Source organism: Petaurus breviceps, unplaced genomic scaffold, assembly GCF_028583685.1.
Source record: "Petaurus breviceps papuanus isolate PSGF00001 unplaced genomic scaffold, PetGlider_PUasm1.0 41, whole genome shotgun sequence".
NCBI classification, from domain to species: Eukaryota; Metazoa; Chordata; class Mammalia; order Diprotodontia; family Petauridae; genus Petaurus; species Petaurus breviceps.
In genome coordinates this window covers 4,769,865-4,790,054 of record NW_027186320.1, presented here as the reverse complement: position 1 = coordinate 4,790,054, position 20,190 = coordinate 4,769,865, and the positions used below count along the sequence as shown (strand labels likewise).

Below are 20,190 nucleotides of genomic sequence, written 5' to 3'. Positions count from 1 at the left end.
GTTGATCTTGTAACAGAAGTCCAGGGACCTTACTGTTGGATCAGAAGCCCTGAAAAAGAATGTTCCTGCTGTCTGTTTACAGAAGTCCTGAAGGAGATTTTTACTTATGTTTTAGAGGTCCTAAGACTTTACTGATTATTGGTGTTGATTTCTCATACAGAGGCCCTGTTTGTGAGTCTGTGTTGACTTCCCACGCAGATAGTGAATTGATGATGGTGCAGGCAATGTGCATGAATGTTGTTGTGGCTCTGCTAAGTTTGATGTATGTAGCTGGACTGGGAGCTGGGAGCTGCTTACCTGTAAATCTAGGTGACAGTTGGATGAATTCAGTTGAATTCAGAACCCTGAATTCAGCAATATAATCACACAAAAAGTATTACATTGTCATTAATAGACTAGTATTTCAAAAAGTTCTCTTAGTATGTTTAAATATTATATTACATGTTATAATTATATGTGCATATAATTATAACAGACTAATTATAATAATTATATGAATATCATTATTCTAGTTTTAATTTTTTCAACACAAAACTTGGGAGGTAGGACCATTATTATGCCCATTTTACAGGTGAGAAAATGGGCAAATGCAGATTAATTGACTTGCCTGGGATCACATGACTGGTAAGTATATGAATTTCATATTTGAATTGAGTTCTGATCCCACACCAAAGAATATCCAATTATGTACTCTTCGTTTCATTTTCTATTGTTTAAGTACTAGCATTATAACTCTGCTGCCCCATACCTTATTTTTTTCCAGGAATGAAGGCGTTCTCTTCATATCGCTAATATTTCTGTAGACTGGGGTCTTGCCTCTGAGTCTTTCCTCGAAAATCCTGTTTTCATTTGCAAAATTAGATTTCCTTGCAGCTAATGTATAACATAAACTTGAGTCTTTTTCCCTGAAGTGTCATGGTGCAATGGAAAGAAAATTTTAACTGAGGGTCCTGGGAAAGACTCGGCTTTGACTTCCAGCTGTCATTGTTTCTGACTGTGAAGTATGTTTCTATTTCCTTAGATGAAAAATATAAGGATTAGATGATATCTAAGGTTTCTCACAGCCTTAACATTCTTTAAATGTCTCAAACCTCCCCACTGCCTACCATCTATTTTATTTTGTGAATGGACTACATTAATAAGTTAACATACCTTTAGTGAAATCTGTCTAAGCCTCTACTGATTACCTATGTTCATACTCTATTGATAATCTCCTTCCTGTTGGGCCTCAGTTGCTCTCTGTTTGGAATTTCCTGGACTACCTATGAGGTTTGTTTAATCTCTGGGTTTTGGTTCCTGATACCATCTAGCAAATATGAGGGCTAGCACCCTCTACTTTTCTGAATTTCAATTTTGATTTATTGCCAATATTTCCATGAAATGTACATGCTCCTATATTAATACCATGTAAATGATTGAATAAAGTTAGATGCTTGTGGATAAATTGTACCTTATTCAAAGCTAAAGGTACCTTTAAAGGATGGGATGATGCATGTAAAATCTATGTGTATTCAAAATCTATAGACACATTCTAGTATTAGTTCAAGGAATTTCTGTGAATTCCTTATACTTTCAAAAGAACATGGTATGCTCTGGATATGATGAAAATTCTGGGTTCTAGAGAGACATTGACCATTAATTTGAAAAGAGAACTGTAATTAAGCTTTGATTGTACCCCCAGGCATTTTGATTACCAATATTTTAATTAACATTATCTTCAAAACCATTATAATTAAAATGATTTAATTCTTAGTGTTTAAACCTTCTATTACCATGACTAACTTGATCTCCATGAGAATTGCAATAAAACTTCACACTTATGTCACATTAAAAAAAAATCAAGCAATTATGTACAGACCTAAGAATTGCATAAAGAAGTACTGCCATATTTCTAAACTTTTGGTAATAGATCAACATAGTATATCTTATTGGCCTATGTTTTTACCTCTAAAAGAATGTGAGACACTTGAGAGTAGTGACTGATTCACTACTTTCCTTTTATTCGCAGCAGCTTGGAAAATATTTCTGCAAAGTTAGAGTTTAATAAATGCTTATTTATTAGTTGATCAAAAGTCTATTATTTCTTTTTCTATTATAAAATATTTCTACACAAGTCAATTAACATCTGCATCAGTTTCTTATAAGTTTGTTACAAGAAGTAAATTACATATGCAAAGCACTTAAGAAAATTTACAGCATAAATGAAAGCTGTTTGTAAAATATTTATAGTGTCTATCATGATTCTGGCCAACTAACCATAGACTAACAAACCTTGTTAACTAGTTTATTATATAATTAAAATAGAAAAAGTTTTGGCAAAATGAAGTCACTTTATTATGAAATTCAGGTCCAATTTGTCATCACCTGCAGTAACTGACTTTAAGAATAGTGATTAAGGGATTAGCAAAAACCCAGAGAGTCTCTCTAATAGTATGCTAGTATATTGGAGGACCCTGTCCTCAAATCTATTCTTTCTGACATTTTGATCAATGTCTAGAGTGAAGTTAAAGATGAAGGGATAGTTAACATGTCCAATAAAAGAATCATAATAGAACAAAGATATCAACAATTTTGAATTGTACTTAGTTGCAAAAATCTCTTTCAAAAGCAAATACAAAGGGAGCACAGATGTGAAAAATTTTATTCATCAAAGATTAAAGAAAATTATTTGTACCAAATATCAAATGAATCACCTTTGGTATAAAGGGACACGTGATGACAGCTTTTTTTTTAATTGTAAAAATACATTTGGAGATTTTGTTTGACTTCAAATTCAGTGTCAATGATGTTGCATCAGCCAAAAAGAACTCATGAAATTCTATAGTTAATAAAATTAGAGAATCAAAAGCAATGTGGACAACCTGAAAAGCATTTTGCTGACAAAGGAATATTAGCTGAGTCTTGAAGGAATCCAGGATAGTCATGAGACAGAGACAAGGAGGAAGAACATTTCAGGAGTGGGGTAATGAATAAAATAATAATAAAGTATTCTGTTCTGCATAGTAGAATTTAATAGACAGACAGTGAGGTAACAAAACTATGCCATGTGAGGAATGGTGGAAGTAACTTGGCCTATTCAGGGTGAAGTAAAGCAAACGACTGATATCTTTATTGTTTTCAAATATTTGAGTGAATATATGAATTATGTGAACATTTTGTGTATGTTTATTATGTGCCAAGTACTATATTTATTGTTGGTTATTCAAATAAAGAAAAAGTAGCCATTCCCTGCTCAAAGGAGTTCACCTTATATTTAGAGGATTCAGAAATCATAGGAGGGAATTCTCAAAATCAGGATTGATGGAAGGACTTGTAGGTAGTAAATGTGAAACAACAAACCCCAGGGATCCTTAAGGTACATTAGGAAATAAGTTATTAATAGCTGTGGATTTAGAGGATATAATTGTTGGTAATATGGTAAAATGGTATTTGACACGATACTGTATCAGCAAGCACCCCAGTGTCCCCAGGGTGGCTGCCAACACAGGTTCTTGGATCTGCTTTGATAAAGGAAAGCAACTCAAAAGGGGTTAACAAGCTTACTTTAATCAGACAAACATATATCATTTACCTAGTTCAGGGGGAAAAGGTCAGCACCCCAAACTTCAGAGTATACAGACAGAATTATCAAGACAGAGAAACAGATCAAGCAGACAGGTTTCCAAACTGTCCAACCATTACATCCATACCAAATTACAGTTACCATCAACATCTGGGTTTTTCCAAAGCCGGGGGGTTCTCAACAACGGCTTCCCAGAGTCTCATCTGATCAAATCACAGAATACTTCTCAAAGTGAGCCCCAAAGCAAAGCCTCACATCAGGGATTATATAGTCTTCTCCTGGGTCAGAGAATGTAACCACCCTCTTGACCCACTGCCCAATCACACAGCATCAAGGTGTGGGCATTCCTGAAAACCAAGCCTCCTGCCACAGACTCCATGGAACCACATTCAGCCTATTAGGAGCCAGAGTATATTTTCAAATCAAAGAAGGTTCTCTGAGTCTCTATAGCCTATCAAAGGGCCTAGGGGCAGGGAAGATCTTTAAATTTGCGTTTCCATTACATTCAGCCCCAAGATCTTTCATGCCCATAGCATAGTCAATTTACTTTGGAATTACTACTAAACATCTCTTAGGTCACATTTTCAAGATACAGAACTAAAGTTACCAAAGTGGCCACTGGGCCTTAAACAAACACAAAGTACATTGCATTATCACCTCAATTCAAAACAAGAGTCCAAAGAAAATTCTCTTGGGCAGAGGGGGGTGTCCTTCCCCTCACACAGCTCCAGCCTCTGCTTCCAAGTACAGAGAGGGGGCTGGGACACAAAACCAACAAGGTGGGGTCCTTGGGGGTCCACGGAACTTCATCCCACCCACCATAGTCACAAGTCCATCCTCCCCCTAGGTCCCAAACTGTGGGATGCAGCAAGGAAACACATTCAGTGCCCCTACTTTGCTTCTCAGTTCTTATCTTTTCCTGTGGCTGAATTCTGAACTCCCGGGTTCCTTCTCCTCCCACAGGCAGCAGCCACTCCTGGCTTCTGCCCAGGTCCCGACACAGGCAGCTCACCATTCCTGCTCTCAGCTCAGCAAAGTCCGCATGCAGGCCATTCTTCTCTCCTGCTCCATGGCTCCACAGAGTCACAGCTACCACAACTGGGAAACAAACAATTATCCCAGAACTCATACTTTTCTTTTACTCTGCAGATCCCATCCTCGTCACCATTTTATATCAGCAAGCATGCCAGCATCCCCAGGGTGGCTGCCAACACAGGTTCTTGAATCTTCTCTGATAAAGGAAAGCAACTCAAAAGGGGTTAACAAGCTTACTTTAATCAGTCAAACATATATAGTTTGCCTAGTTCAGGGGAAAAAGTCAGCATCCCGAACTTCAGAGTATACAGACAAAATTATCAAGACGGAGAAACAGATCAAGCAGACAGGTTGCCAAACTGTCCAACCATCACATCCATACCAAATCACAGTTCCCATCAACATCTGGGTTTTTCAAAGCCAGGGGAGTCTCAACAACAGCTTCCCAGAGTCTCATCTGATCAAATCACAGAACACTTCTCAAAGTGAGCCCCAAAGCAAAGCCTCACATCAGGGATTATATAGCCTTCTCCTGGGTCAGAGAATGTAACCACCCTCTTGACCCACTGCCCAAACACACAGCATCAAGGTGTGGGCATTCCTGAAAACCAAGCCTCCTGCCACAGACTCCATGTGACCACATTCAGCTTATTAGGAGCCAGAGTATATTTTCAAATCAAGGAAGGTTCTCAGAGTCTCTAAAGCCTATCAAAGGGCCTAGGGGCAGGGAAGATCTTTAAATTTGAATTTCCATTACAAATATGTAGAAAAAGGATTAAATTTCTTTGCCTTGAAAGAGCAGAAATTGTCTCAATGCAGTGAACATTGCAAGTGCAAAGATATAAGTGATGTGAGAGACAGTAAAGAATGTATTCTTTTATCTAGGACAGCAAATAAGATTGTCCTTTAGTTAGAGTAAAGGATAGGAGATTGATAGATACTCGAGTATTGCACTAACTTGCACACACTTTTCAAAGACCATAGGAAATCTTCCAGAATGTTGGTTAATTTCTCTATACAGAATCAGTATAAAAAGCATAGGCTAAAATAGCATAGGTTCAGAAGTCATACATGGATTGAAATGTTCACCATTTTGGGGAGTATTCACATTGATGTGTTCACAGATACCATATAAAGAAATAATTTATAGTAATTAGAACTGTCTTGAAAGGGAACAGATTGCCCCAGCAGGTAATGATATTCTTGTGCCTGGAGCTATTCCAGCAAATATTGGATGATCAGTTTGGGTGTTGGACATGGTTAACTCTAAGGCTCCTCAAATACTAAAGATTCTATGATTACATAGTTATAAGAGGGAAATCAAACATGTCTTTAGAAAAGAAGTAAAAAGCATATAATTTTTATAAATACTAGTTTATTTCATAAAAATACAAAAATATAAATATACATTTATAAAAATATTATGAATGAATCAACACAAAGACTTCTTCAACTCAATAAATATGGCAGTAATAGTTATTTAAATTTTTTTATCTTAGTTTACAAAGTATTTGCACAATGTCCCATATAATAAAGGTGATTGTAAGCAAGATAAGAAAAAAAATTTAAAGTTTCCTTCTCTTTGAAAAGGCACAAAAAGCCTTTTAAAGTTCTCTCTACTGATGTGATGTATCTTTCTTCCAAGATTTTTAGGCAGAGTGTGAAAATTTCGTATAGCTATACCATTCATATTCATTCACATGGACATATTTATTAAGCAAACCCTTACTAAGACAACACTTACATTTTGTTTGTATGTTTAAGTTTGTATTTTACCCTAAGTAAGAGAATGCAGGTCACTTAATTTATCAATAAAGACATTACTTTCATTAATACTGACCCAGTCAGTCACTGGTAACTTTTGTCAGTCTCGATCACTGTCATCACCTCCATACAGATCTGCAAGTTTTTTAAATCGAGGTCCCCAGTCGCTGAGATAATCATAATCTTGATTACCATCTGCAGTAAGAGATTCCAAAGAACTGAGGGAATCTGCTATGGAATCATTCCCTTCATAAGCATATGTTGCTAGGGAATCATAAGGTGGAGCACTTGGGTCTGAATCATTCTCTTTTAATCTTCTGTGAATAAAGTCTTGTACATCAATATTTTCCCACAATGGAGCAGTCCTCCTTATTTGAAAAATAGTTTCAGGCATTACATCCCTTCGGAGTTTACTGTCGTCCCTGGCTTCTGGATTCCGCAGTGTCCCAATGTCAAAAGCTTGGGTGTCTTCTTCCCCACCCCCTTCATCATTGTAGGTCACAATGTTGTCTCGAACATCATCTTTTGAAATGATCAAGGGTTCCTTTTTCCTTTGTCTCTTGAGTGCAGTAAATAGCACAACTAGAACTGAGAAAGAAAAAGAAAAAAATCTTGGATAAATTTTAATGATTGGAAGTAAAGAATATTATGTGCATCTGAGTTGTATAAAATTGTCAGATAAAATAAAGTGGTTATTCTATGATTTCAGAGAGCATTTAGAGTCAGGCAAAAATATAACTAGGTCTCAAAGAGTGAAAATAATGAATCCAGGTGAAGTGGTTACATTATTCAAATTTCAATTTATATTTCCATTGTACTATAGTCAATAACCATATTTTACATAATTATAACTTCTAATAATATTTGTTCTTTTTCTTTCCAGGCCTGGAGTTTTGCACAAGCCTGACTACAAATTATACAGCGCTGCTCCATTGAGGAAAGAACTAGGGAAATTCAAGGTGCTTGAATTTCCGAAGGTTTGCTTAATCTTCCCAAATTTAGATAAGAATGATATTATGCCTTATATACATTTTTGGATTTCTTTTTCCTTTTTCTTTTTTAACTCTTCAAAAAGCAGGCAGAACTTCATAAATCATTTATGGATAGATCTTTTCTGAAACACAACTATTTGATACGGTACATGACACATGGTACTACAAAGCCTTTACATTTAACATCAAATTTTTAGATATAGTATATATTTAACTAGTAGAGATTTAATCTATTTTCCTAACTAAATATAACTCCACATAACTTTACTTTACCTTCATTGATATTATTCCAGAATATTATTTGGATTTCTACTTTTTTTTTAATTTGCTCACAATTATCTACCCCATTCCTTTAAAATTCATGGTTCCCCCTTAATTCCAAAGATGACTGTCATTTGGAAATAATCTCTTATTTATTTTTTATTTAAATTGTATGTCTTGTGGACGAGGGGTGAATTTCACTGTCTAGCCCTATAGATTTCAAAAGATGGTTGTGCATAAACAAAACTACAGTCATCTTTATTCGCATATGGAAACACAAAAGTAGGTTGAGAAATATACTTTGCTGAAGAAATTTGTGCTTCGTAAAGAAATAAATTCTAGGATGGGATTTAATTTTAATGGAAGAGATTTGGAGATAAACACAGTATCTAGAAAGGGTGGTGAGAAAGTAAAAAGAAGGTTATTTGGATTTTCCTATTTATTTATAGCTGGGAAAGGGAGAAATATGCCACCTCCATTCTGCAGAGAGAAAAGCTGCAGATTGTATTTCATAAAAAAGTTATACAAATTCAGGGGGTTCATTGGAAATTGGCAGTACTCCTACATATTACCATGTTTTATTGATATAGAGAAATATACAATGTACATATATATGTATGTGTGTGTATATATATGTATATATAGATGCATATTTACACTTGGATATGTATGTGTATATATAATATTATATATAAATATATATATATATATATATTTACATGGATCACATATAAGTATTTCTATATTGTAAGAAATAAACTGACAAAATAATAGCTCCTTATGAATAAAGCAAATTAGATAAATTCAGAAGTAGTTGCCAACACATCATTAATCACAATTGAATCATCTTGTGGACATAAAAACATTTTTTAAATGTATGTGAATAGTTGAATCCTGACAGCTGGTTGCGTTACTTGTGTATTGGCTGTTAGCATAATTTGCCCATACACCTACCCCAAGAAAATGTTTTTTTGAAAATATTTGGATCATTTTAACTGCACAAATGATTTCTCAGTCATTTCCCTCAGGCATCCTCTGAAGTCCTGCAAGAGTTCCTGGCCAATGGGAAGTCATCCAGGTGGTTTGTGAGGGTTTTGAGTGAAAAGGAGCCAGCTTGGAATAGCATTTGAAAATAAATTTGGCTGGCCTCACTACCCTCAGCATAAGGATTTCTGGCTAAACAGCTAAGGAAATGAATGTTTTGGAATTGTTTAATGGAGAAACAACTGTTTAATTGAATCAAATGGTTGTCCTGTTAGTATACACTCAAATAAAACATTTGTTTTTGTGAAGCCTAGACTTATTTGCAAAAAGAAAATATAAGCCCTGATGCAGTCATGGTCACCATTCAGAATAAATACAATCTTTAATTGGACTATTATACCATTATATAACAAATTTATATTGCAATTATTGAGTTGTTCCTTATAATTAGTATGAGCACTACAAAAGTTCTCATGCATTTGCCTATTAGACATGGAATATTTTTAGCAAATTTATTCTTAATTTGGCATTGTTTGGAAATACCAGCAATGTCTGTCTGTACTTTCCAACACAATTTAAAAGTGGCCAAGTAATGTGAATGTGTAGGCCTTATTAATACAATGTGAAAATTAACATGGCATTGCTTATTTTCCCCCTACAAATGTTTTTTTTTTTTTTTAACAATTGGGGTTAAGTAACTTGCTCAAGGTTACATGGCCAGTTATTTCTGGGTGTGGTGGTAAGTATCTCAGCCCAGATTTGATCCCCCAGGACATCCCGACACTGGGGCCAGTGCTCTTAGCTGGGCTACCTGGCCTCCCCCAAATGTTTTCTTTTTCTTTTTAGATGCAGTGCTTATAAAAAGAGAGGTAGATGTTTTGCAAGTTGAAAGAACATTTATTTACAGTCACTTACTAAGCAGAATGAGAATGCATAGGAGAATAGCGATGAGAGCCCCTGTACTTAGACCAGCTGAAAGGATCAAAGCCTCTGCATTGCAGGACTGCATATTCCCTTGGTTATCACAGGCACACACGCGGATAGTTAGTGTTCCAGTGCTACTTTGTATTGGATAATCATTGTCAAATATTAAAATTGGTAGGAGATAAGTATTCATTTTATGACGGCTATACCCATCCTTTCTAGTCAGTACACCAGCTGTGTTATCTATAAGAAAGAGCAAGAATAAAATATGATAAACTATTTAGTATCTCAGAGAGATAAATAACAAATGAATTTGATGAGTAAGGCTCATGTATACCTTTGTTATCTACAATTGTGAAATTTGGATTAAGAGGAATTTCTGGTACTGGTTCAAAGAAGAACTTGTGTCCCCGAGGAGGGTCATCTTTGTCCATGACACTGATTGTCTGAATTAACTGGAAAAATAACAATTAAATTGTCATGAGAAGGTAATCTGAAATGCTTTGTTTTCTGGAAAATGTTGCAGTAAATTATCTAGATTCTAGCATCATTTAAAAAAATTCAAATGTGGTTAAACTATTATTGAATTGCATACCTTTTTTTAAATACAACTGTCAGAAGAAAAATATTATGGTTATACTTTTCTTTAACCATTCAGTGGTTCTTTAATAGCAGAAAATTTTTAAAAAAGGCTTTTAAATGAATTTTCTAAGAATGGATATAAAGATTTTCAAACTTCAACTAATAATTTGCATGCAGGTCTAGAACTTGAGACTATTTATATACATACTTACACCCACACACATGCATATGCATACACACATATCCATACCCATTTCTATATCCATAAATATCTGGTTCCAAGAAGTAGATATTATCATAGTCTACTAAGATAGTACACATGAAGAAGATAGAAGATAGTCTGCCTATAATGGTAGCTTGGTGATAAAAGTGGAAAAGGTGCCAATAGTACTTGAGCTGTTTATCCTTAATATCATTTTGGGATTAACAGAGACTCCTAAGATGTGTTAAACCTCAGTTCCATGATGTTCTTGGGAACTAGTGATAACAGCAACGTAGTCTGGATTTTTGTAAGATCATGAAGCTTTGGGCAGAAAACTTAAGAAAATATGAGGCAAAAGTTTTGTTTTCATCTCTCTTGTCAAATGAAGTTATGAATTTAACTTGAAAATTATATGATGCATCGCCACTTAAGAGATGGAATAGAAGTTAACTTGGTATAAGCTTGGCTTTGCAAACCATGCTTTGACACAAACATTATGTAGTCTTGGGAAATTTTCTAATAAAGATAGAGAAAAAAGCAGCATCTTGAACTATTGTCTCTTCTGATTAAGAGAAAATGAAAAGAGACATAAATTGATTATAAATTAGATGTAATAATGAGGATCAAGAGCTAGAATGTAGAAGTATAAGAAGTATATCAGTTTCAATAATTCATAGTGGAAAATTATGGAAAAGCAAAGGTAATATTTATGGATTCAATTAAAAGCATGGGATATTGATGAACACAATATACTAACAACATTAGCATAAGAGGCAAATTTATCTTTTAAAGGAAGGTGAAATTAAGAGTTGTTGGGATGCATCTCAATACTGGAAAACCACACTTAATAGGTACAACTGGTTCAAAAGAAATGGAGGTGAAACTTTCCAAAAACGGAATGCAAATAGCTTGGGGAGTTATGAAGTGTTGATAGTAGAAAGAACAGGCTGTATAAAAAAGTAGTGAGTTCCTTAATACAGGAAAACAAATTCAAGTTGAAGTTATGTGACCCTATTTTAGAGGAGATTTATACTTCAGGTAGGATAGAATTGCTTCAAGCATCTCCTCAAATCCTAAAAATCTATAATTTAAATACAAAGGGAATTGGGAAGGCTCAGATAAACTCCTTTCCTATCCACTGTCCTGGCCTACATGTTCTTTGCATTGCATATCCTGAACGACAACCACAACAAAAATACAAAACTAAGAAACAGCAACAACAAAAAAACCTTTAGTGTTACCATACTGTTACTTTCTTTTTGCTCATATTAATTTGGTCTTAATGCATTTTCATAATATAGAAGTTAGCCAAGTATATTATAATAACCAACTGCTGATATTAAAACCTACTGGTTATATGACAGGTGTTTAGAATTACTACTTTTTGAAATAATGCCAGTATATAATGAATCCCCAACTAGAGTATGTGAAACCACCCCAGTTCTTCCAAAAATCAGTTCAATATTTCTCATTTATTGTACACATTTGTTCTAACATCCTAGAAGAGTTATATTTTTCTTTAACTTCACAGTATATGTTTCTGGGAAGTTCACTACAGTGGAAATACAAAGTTAATGCTTTTGAAAAAAGTAATCTTTTATATCCCTGCTTCTATATTCCTTAATAGACATCCATAATGACATTAGCAATTAATGATATAAGTGAACATTTCATTAAACAACTAAGGTTGTATTTTATTAGATGGGTAATGTGTAAGGAAACTCAGTCTTTGTTTTTAATCAATGACCAACTATTTATAACTCTAAGCTTAATTCTTTTACATTTCTTAGACCTCTGAAGAAAAAAAAATGCTTAGACAAAAGAGAGAAAATGTATCAAGAAACATTAGGAAACTTCTGTACCAAATGCAGCTGTTCACTTAAAATGGAAGACATGACAGATAAAATAGTTAGAAGAAATAACAAGAGATGTATCAATGTGCATATTATTTTAGTAGGATATTCATATTCTTTTTTTTTTTTGTAAGCAATTGGGGTTAAGTAACTTGCTCAAGGTTACACGGCCACTTATTTCTGGGTGTGGTGCTAAGTATCTGAGCCCGGATTTGATACCCAGGTCATCCTGACACTGGGGCTAGTGCACTTACTTGCTGAGCCACCTGGCTGCCCCAATTCATATTCTTTTGTTTTATAATTGTTTTGGGAGGGAAGTTGGGGTTAAGTGATTTTCCCAAGGTCACACAGCTAGTTTTTGTGTTAAGTGCCTGAGGTTGGATTTGAACTCAGGTCCTCCAGACTCCAGGGTCTGTGCTGTATTCACTGCGCCACCTAGACACCCTGACATTCATATTCTTAATCAGTTTAAATTATTTATAAAGATAACTGAAATACTTAAAATCCTTTTATATTCAGACCCTCACTTGAAATACTTAAGGGTCAAATGATATTTTACAGGGCATCCCAGAACTCTTAGTGCAGCTTTAAGCCAGAACTTTTTTGAAGTCAGTACAGTTTATATTAAGACTTTTGAAAAACCATGAACAGGTTATCTCAATAATCTTTTAATTAACCACATGTTGTGTGTTAGGTACTGCGCTAAGTTCTGTGGTTCCACAGAAATGAAAAATAAAAAAAAAAGGTCTTGTTCTCAAGAAATCCACTAGCTAATACAGTGGCAACACGAAAAATGATGATGTACTGACAACACAGAGACAAGAGAGACTGAGCATAATATTAAAGGGAAAGTGCTAAAACAAAAGTGGGATCAGGAAAGGCTTCTTGGAGAAAATGGGATTTTAATAGCCACCAGAAGGGAAGGCAGGTAAAATGTTTTGCAAACTTTTAAACCATAACATATCAATTATTATTATTATTATTATTATTATTATTAGTAGTAGTAGTAGTAGTAGTAGTAGTAGTAGGAATAGTAGTTGCAGCACCAGCAATGGCACTAGTGGCAGTACTATTTACTAATAATACAAAACTGAGGGGGCCATATTTTGACAATTTTGCATGGTGATTTATGTTCATTTCCATAGACTCTTAATGTTGAAGATTTAGGATGACCTCAGACAAACTTAATATGATGCTATCATTTTGGAGATAAGGAAAGAGAGGCTCAGAATAATTTAGGTAAATTAATTCCTGTAAATTCAATATCTGAGTATAAGCATGTCTAAATTCCTTTTTTTAAATTAAGATTTTATTTATTATTTTTAGTTTTCAACAATCATTTTTACAAGATTTTGAGTTACAAATTTTCTCCCCATCTTTCCCCTACACCCCCCCAAGATAGCAAGCTTATTGAATACCCCTTCTCCCAATCTTCTCAATGATATCCTCTCCCATTCTCCTCTAAGTTTCTAGTAGGGCAAGATGGATTGCTACACCCCAATGCCTGTATATCTTATTTCCTAATTGCATGTACAAAACAATTTTTTTTTAACATTTGTTTTTAAAATGTTGATTTCCCGGTTCTTTCCCTTCTTCCCTCCTTACCTACCCACAGTGGGATGATAAGCATTTAGATAGAGGTTTTACATGTGTAGCTACACAAAATGTTTCCATAGTAGTTACATTGTGAAAGACTAACTATATTTCCTTCCATCCTATTCAACCCCCAATTATTCTATTTTCATCTTTGACCTTGTCCCTTTTCAAAAGTGTGTGCTTCTAACTACCCCCTCCCTCAATCTGCCCTCCCTTCTATCATACCCCTCTTATTTCCTTTCCCCCTACTGTTCTGTAGGGTAATATATGAAACTGAGTTTGTATTTTATTCCCTCCTTAAGCCAAATTCAGTGAGAGTGAGGTTGACCCATTCCCTTTCACTTTCCTGTTCCCCCCGATTGTAACAGTTTTCTCTTGCCTCTTTTATATAATTTACCCTATTCTATCTCTCCCTTCTTCCTTTTCCCTTTATATTCCTCTCACTCCCTAATTTTATTTTTTAGATATCATCCCTTCCTATTAAACTGATCCTGTGCCCTCTATGTATACATGTACACACATATTCACAAACTCACATATGTATTTGTACACACATGCACCCTCCTATATAAACATATATATATGTATATTTATATATTCCCTTCTGCTATCCACATATGGAAAAAATTCTAATGAGTTACAATTATGATTTTTTTCCATATAGGAATGTAAATAGTTCAGTTTTAATAAGTTCCTTATGATTTATTTTTCCTGTTAACCTTCTCATGCTTTTTTGCTTCTTGTATTTGAAAGTCAAATTTTCTGTTCAACTCTGGTTTTATCATCAAGAGTGCTTGAAATTCCTCTATTTCATTGAATAGCCATATTTTCCCCTGAAGGATTATACTCAGTTTTGCTGGGTAGGTGATTCTGGTTTTAATCCTAGCTCCTTTGACCTTTGGAATATCATATCCCAAGCACTTTGATCACTTAATGTAGAAGCAGCTTGATCTTGTATTATGCTGATTGTGTTTCCACATTACTCAAGTTGCTTCTTCTTGTCTACTTGTAATAATTTTTCCTTGACCTGGGAACTCAGGAATTTGGCTATAATATTCCTAGGTGTTTTTTTTTTTTTTCGGGGGGGGATATTTTCCAAGAGATGATTGCTGAATTATTTCAATTTCTATTTTGCCCTCTGGTTCTAGAATATCAGGGCAATTTTCCTTGAGAATTTCTTGAAGGATGATTTCTAAGCTCTTTTTTGATGATGACTTTCAGGTATTCCAATAATTTTAAAATTATCTCTCCTGGATCTATTTTCCAGGTCAGTGGTTTATCCAATGAGATATTTCACATTTTCTTCTTTTTTTTTTCATTTGTTTAGATCTCTTTTAATTTATCTTGATTTTTCATAAAGTCTTTAGCTTCCAAATGCTCCAATATAATTTTGAAGGAGTTATTTTATTCAGCAAGTTTTTTGAAATTCCTTTTCCTTCTGGTCATTTTGGTTTTTTAAGGCATTCTTCTCATCATTGGCTTTTTGGGCCTCTTTTGCCATTTGAGTTAGTTTATTTTTTAAGGTGTTATTTTCTTCAGTATTTTTGGATCTCTTTTAGCTGGCTGTTGACTTGCTTTTCATGATTTTCTTGCATCATTCTCATTTCTTTTCTCAATGTTTCCTCCACTTCTCTTACTTGGTTTTCAAATTCCTTCTTGAACTCCTCCATGACCTGTAACCTATTCATATTTTTCTTGGAAGCTTTTGATGCAGGAGTTTTGACTTAGTTGTCTTCTTCTGGTTCCATGTTTTGATCCTTTTTGTCCTCAAAAAAGGATTCTATGGTCTGATTGGACTTCCTCTTCTTGCTCATTTTGCCAGCCAATTACTTGACTTTTGAGCTTTTTGCAACAGTAGAAATCTGCTTCCTGAGTGGAGAGAGCTGTGCCCCAAATTGCTAGGGTTCTTGCAGTTGTCAGAGCAATGAGAAGGGACACTCTCTACAGCCACCACAATCTTTGGCACAAGGCCCACATGCCCCAGGACCACCACCCAAGACTGTGACCCAGATCTAAGCAGGTTGAAGTGAGTATGATTACCCTCTGGATGGTCATTTGGACCTCCGTGATATGCAGGCCAGGAATTCAGAGGCAGCCAGATGTTGGGTGCAGCCTCTGCCACCTCTCCCTCAGGGGGCAGGGGCTGGATCATGATCTTTTGTCACCCAGTTCCAACACAGTTCCCTGTCGACCTTTTACTTTTGCTTTGGTGTTTATGGGTTGAGAAGCCTGGAAACCACCACAGCTGCTGGTGATTCACTCTCCTGAAGTTTGCTCTGGTGCATCTGGGCCACAGGTCATGGCTGCCCCAGGTCTGGGCCTATGCAGCTCACACAGGACTGCTCAGCCCCCAGCATGGTGAGATAGACGTTTCCTGTTGGCCTGCCAGGATGCCTTCAGTGGGAGATTTGTTTCTCTCTGTCATTTTGTGGGTTCTGTAGTGCTAAAATTTGTTTAGAGTTATATTTTACAGGTATTAGAGGTGGTTGGTGTGGGAACTTAAGCAAGTTCCTGCTTTTACTCCACCACCTTGCCTCAGCCCCTGTCTAAATTCTTGAGCACACTAATTTTGGAAAGACATAACTTGGAAACTATATAGAACAATGTAGCATTCTACATGATTCATTAGCTTTCCATGGTGACTGAGATTCTAAATGATACGTTTGAGCTTAATTTTAAATATCAGTAGGTATTAAATTTAAGCTGGTAGTATGCTCTCTACATCCTGAGATCCAATTATATCTCAATTAGAAGTCTATCACTCTGACATATCTATAAGGTAGTTTGATTTTTAATAGATCTCAATACTTTAGATGAACTCAAAAATAAAATGAAATAACTGAGGCGAATAAAATGCTTGGTAATGGTTATCATTATATAATTCATTTCTCACTATAAATTCTGTCTGACTGAACTTCCCTGAATTCTGATGATGAAGAAGTAATTACTGAACATGAAATGAAACTGACATAGTGCACATTCAAAATTCCTTTGCTCTTAAAGACTGTCTAAAACCATTAGACTTACCAGTGGTATTCTAAGTAGTGTGTTCTACATATAAGGCTTTCCTTAATATGGAGTTTTGGTGGGATATGAATGAAGCAGGAAATTAATTGTGATAATGATTAGAGAGAGAGAAGGCTGTATCAAGTAGAGGTTCCATACCATAGGAAGTCAATTTAAGTAGGCCAGTGATTGAAAGGGCACATGGGTGTGCCTAGAGTATAGGACTATGAGTAAGAATAATCATTGTTTCTGGATGTACTAGGTCTATCTGTGTACACCCAGTTCATGCTCCATGCATATCTATGGTAAGGACTGTAAGTCAGGAGGAAACAAAACAAAATAAAAAAAAAACCACAAAAACAAAAAATATTTGAAATCACTATGGAGTATGGCTTTTGATAGGGAAAGCTATCTATAGTGGAAAGAGTAGGCAGTAAAAATGAGCTCAGGGAATGTCCCTATCACAATATATTTCACCACACTGTCTAATTTTTTTAAACACATTTTGTTACAAGGACACAAATCCATTATTACTTATTTGGTTTAATGATTTGGCTTCAACAAATCCTTTTTTTAGAGTGCCAATTCTAAAATCTTCTGGTGTTAATTGTTCTTCAAAATGTCTCCCTCTCCTTTTCTAACTTTCCAGTCTTCTTACATCTTATATACCCTCATTCTTTCCTTTCATCCAGTGGCAGTGTCCTTTGTAGTCTTGCTCCCATACAAGACTCAATATCCAAACTCTAGACATTTTGACTGGCTAGCTCCTATGCCTGGAATGTTCTTCCTCCTCATCTTTACTTTTAATTTCCCTAGCTTCCTTCAAATTCCAAATCAAGTTTCACCTTTCATAGGAAGGCTTTTACAATATCTCTTAATTCTAGTGGCTTCCCTCTGTTTATCATGCCTTAATTATCCATACATATATACATATATATGTATATATATGCATATATATATACATATATATATATATGTTTGCATGTTGTCTACCTGATTAGATTCTGAGTTCGTGATGGGCAGAGACTTTCACCTTTTTATTTTTGTGTACCTAAAGATTTGTACAGTGCCTGGAATATAAGAGATTCTTAATAAACATTTATCAATTGACTGACATTACCCTTGGAAGGTTAAGTAGGCTTCCTAACATGATTGACAGACCATAGAGTAAATTAGTTACCTCACATTAGAGTAAATTGGTTTAATGCATTTGTTGTCTTCTTTACACGAAATTTACTTCAAATCCTTTGCTAAGTAATAAAGAAGAGAAACAGGAGAAAATTTTGAAATTGTGCTGACTAGATTTACTATGATTTTATGTTATCTCACTGAAATGAGACAAATCTCGTACACTTTTCTAATTGACTCACTATCCTACTTACCAGAGCAGGTTTTCTAAACCTTTTCATCTTTCTTCAATCTTTTCATAATTCCTACTCCTTTCACCCTCTGATATGAGAAATTTGCCCCATATTTCAGTAAAAAATGAGGTCATTCATTCACAGAGAGCTTCCTCTTTTTACCTCTTCTTCCCCTCACGTTTCCCAGATGCTTTTACTATGATCTTTATATTTAGCTCTGTCACACATGAAGAGATGTCCTCTTTCCTTGTCAAGGAAAATCATTCTATATGTACAAGTCATCCCATTCTCTCCTGCCTTCTCCAATTGACATCCTTCTCTATTTTCCTACCCATTTTCACTTATCTTCAATCTCCCCACACCTACTTGCTGCTTCCCTGTTGGCTACAAACATGTCCATATTTGCCCCATCCTCAAAAATCCCTCACTTGATCCATCAATCTCTTCTAATTATAATCCTATATCTCTCCTGCTTTTGGGGGCTAAACTCATTGATTAGGTGGAATGGGTGTGCACTGAATACCCAGGCAGAGGCACCTTGGTCCATGGAGGTGAAACCAAGCAGTGCTGAAGATAGAAAGTAGAATGAGAAAGTTATCTGCAATAGATGCTTTTACTTCCTTTCCTCTTTCCTTAACTGTTTACAATATGGTTTCTGACCTCATCATTAAACTAAATCTTCTCTATCCTAGAGATCTCTTAATTTCCAAATCTAATGGCAGGTAAGTCTACTTAAGACATAATAAAATCACAGATTCTCAGAGTTGGAAGGCAGGCCAAATGCTACTTAGTTTAGGCAATAACTAAACAAGAATCTTCTCTACAACTTACCAGAAAAGTCATCATTTAACTTATATTTGAAGACTACAGTTATAAGGAAACCACTAACTCCCAATGTAATCATTTCCTGTTTAGTTTACTATAATTGTTAAGATGTTTTCCCTTATAAATAATTTAAATCAAACTTAGTAATGTAAAATTTATCAAGCTTTTAAGCAACTTTGACTTATTACTCAATTCTAACATGTGGGACTTAGTTGAACATATCTATTCTCTCTTCAATGTGATATCCTTTCAAATATTTAAAGATACTAAACTTTCCATCCTAAGTCTTCTTTTTTCTACTCTACATATCCATAGTTCCTTTGACTATTTTCCAAAATCCATGATCTTAAGAACTTTCATTTTAATTGAACTTCAGATACCCTCCAGCTTATATTTCCTTTTTTTAAATTTTTAAATTTTATATTTTTGCTTCTTTGGAGGGGGAAGGCAGAGCAATCAGGGTTAAGTGACTTGTCCAAGGTCACACAGCTAGCAAATGTTAAATCTGTCTGAGGCCAGATTTTGAACTCGGGTCCTCCTGACTCCAGGGCTGGTGCTCTAATTACTGCGCCACCTAGCCACCCTCCAGTTTATAGTTTAAAATTTGGCTCCCAGGGTATATCTCTATGCTCAAAAAGTGATCTGACAAGGACAGAATGCCACACTACTTATTATCCCTTTTATTGTCTTGGACACCATTTATGAAGCACAAAGTCTCATCAACTTATCTGAGAGGGGTCTCTTTAATGGCTTAAAAAAAATTCAATTATTAGGTCATTGTGATCATCCTGAAATGCTTGATTAGAAATTTGTAACTGAAATTTATTCTGAACTAATCTTATAAGTGAATTCAAGGTAACCCTTTCTTAATTTGCTTTTCTCACCAATTTTCCAAATTTCTTTTCAATGGAGCTGAAAAACCTTTTAAAAGTGTAAACTGAGAGGGTTCCTCTTTTCAGTGAAGGTATGCTGTGCATCATGAGATTGTATTCTTTCATTCATCCCAAAATATGCTCCTCCAGAGTGACTGCCAAGGATTTAGAAACATGTAGTTTCTAAAACATGTAATTTAGAAACATGAGTTTCACTGTGCATGCATACATATGTACATGTGTGCATTGTTTATATGGACCACTGAATCATTAATATAACTCATGGTAACAGTTTAAAATCTTAAAAAAAAATTTTTCCTTTATTTTATGGTTATGAATGATTTTAATGCTAACACATTTAACATGTCTAT

At 35.0% G+C, this 20,190-nt stretch overlaps 1 protein-coding gene across 1 annotated transcript in view; it reads right to left on the bottom strand.

Annotated features, from left to right (window-relative positions):
- Positions 1 to 6,116: 6,116 nt before the first annotated feature.
- Positions 6,117 to 20,190, bottom strand: part of LOC138171049 (cadherin-9) — a 258,694-nt gene continuing 244,620 nt past the window's right edge. Inside the window, exons 10-12 of the mRNA XM_069100485.1 lie at positions 9,860 to 9,977; positions 9,514 to 9,765; positions 6,117 to 6,949 (exon numbers count right to left, since the gene is read on the bottom strand). Of these exons, the coding sequence (XP_068956586.1) occupies positions 6,462 to 6,949; positions 9,514 to 9,765; positions 9,860 to 9,977 (858 nt within the window). The 3' untranslated portion in view covers positions 6,117 to 6,461. The remainder of the gene's footprint in view (positions 6,950 to 9,513; positions 9,766 to 9,859; positions 9,978 to 20,190) is intronic.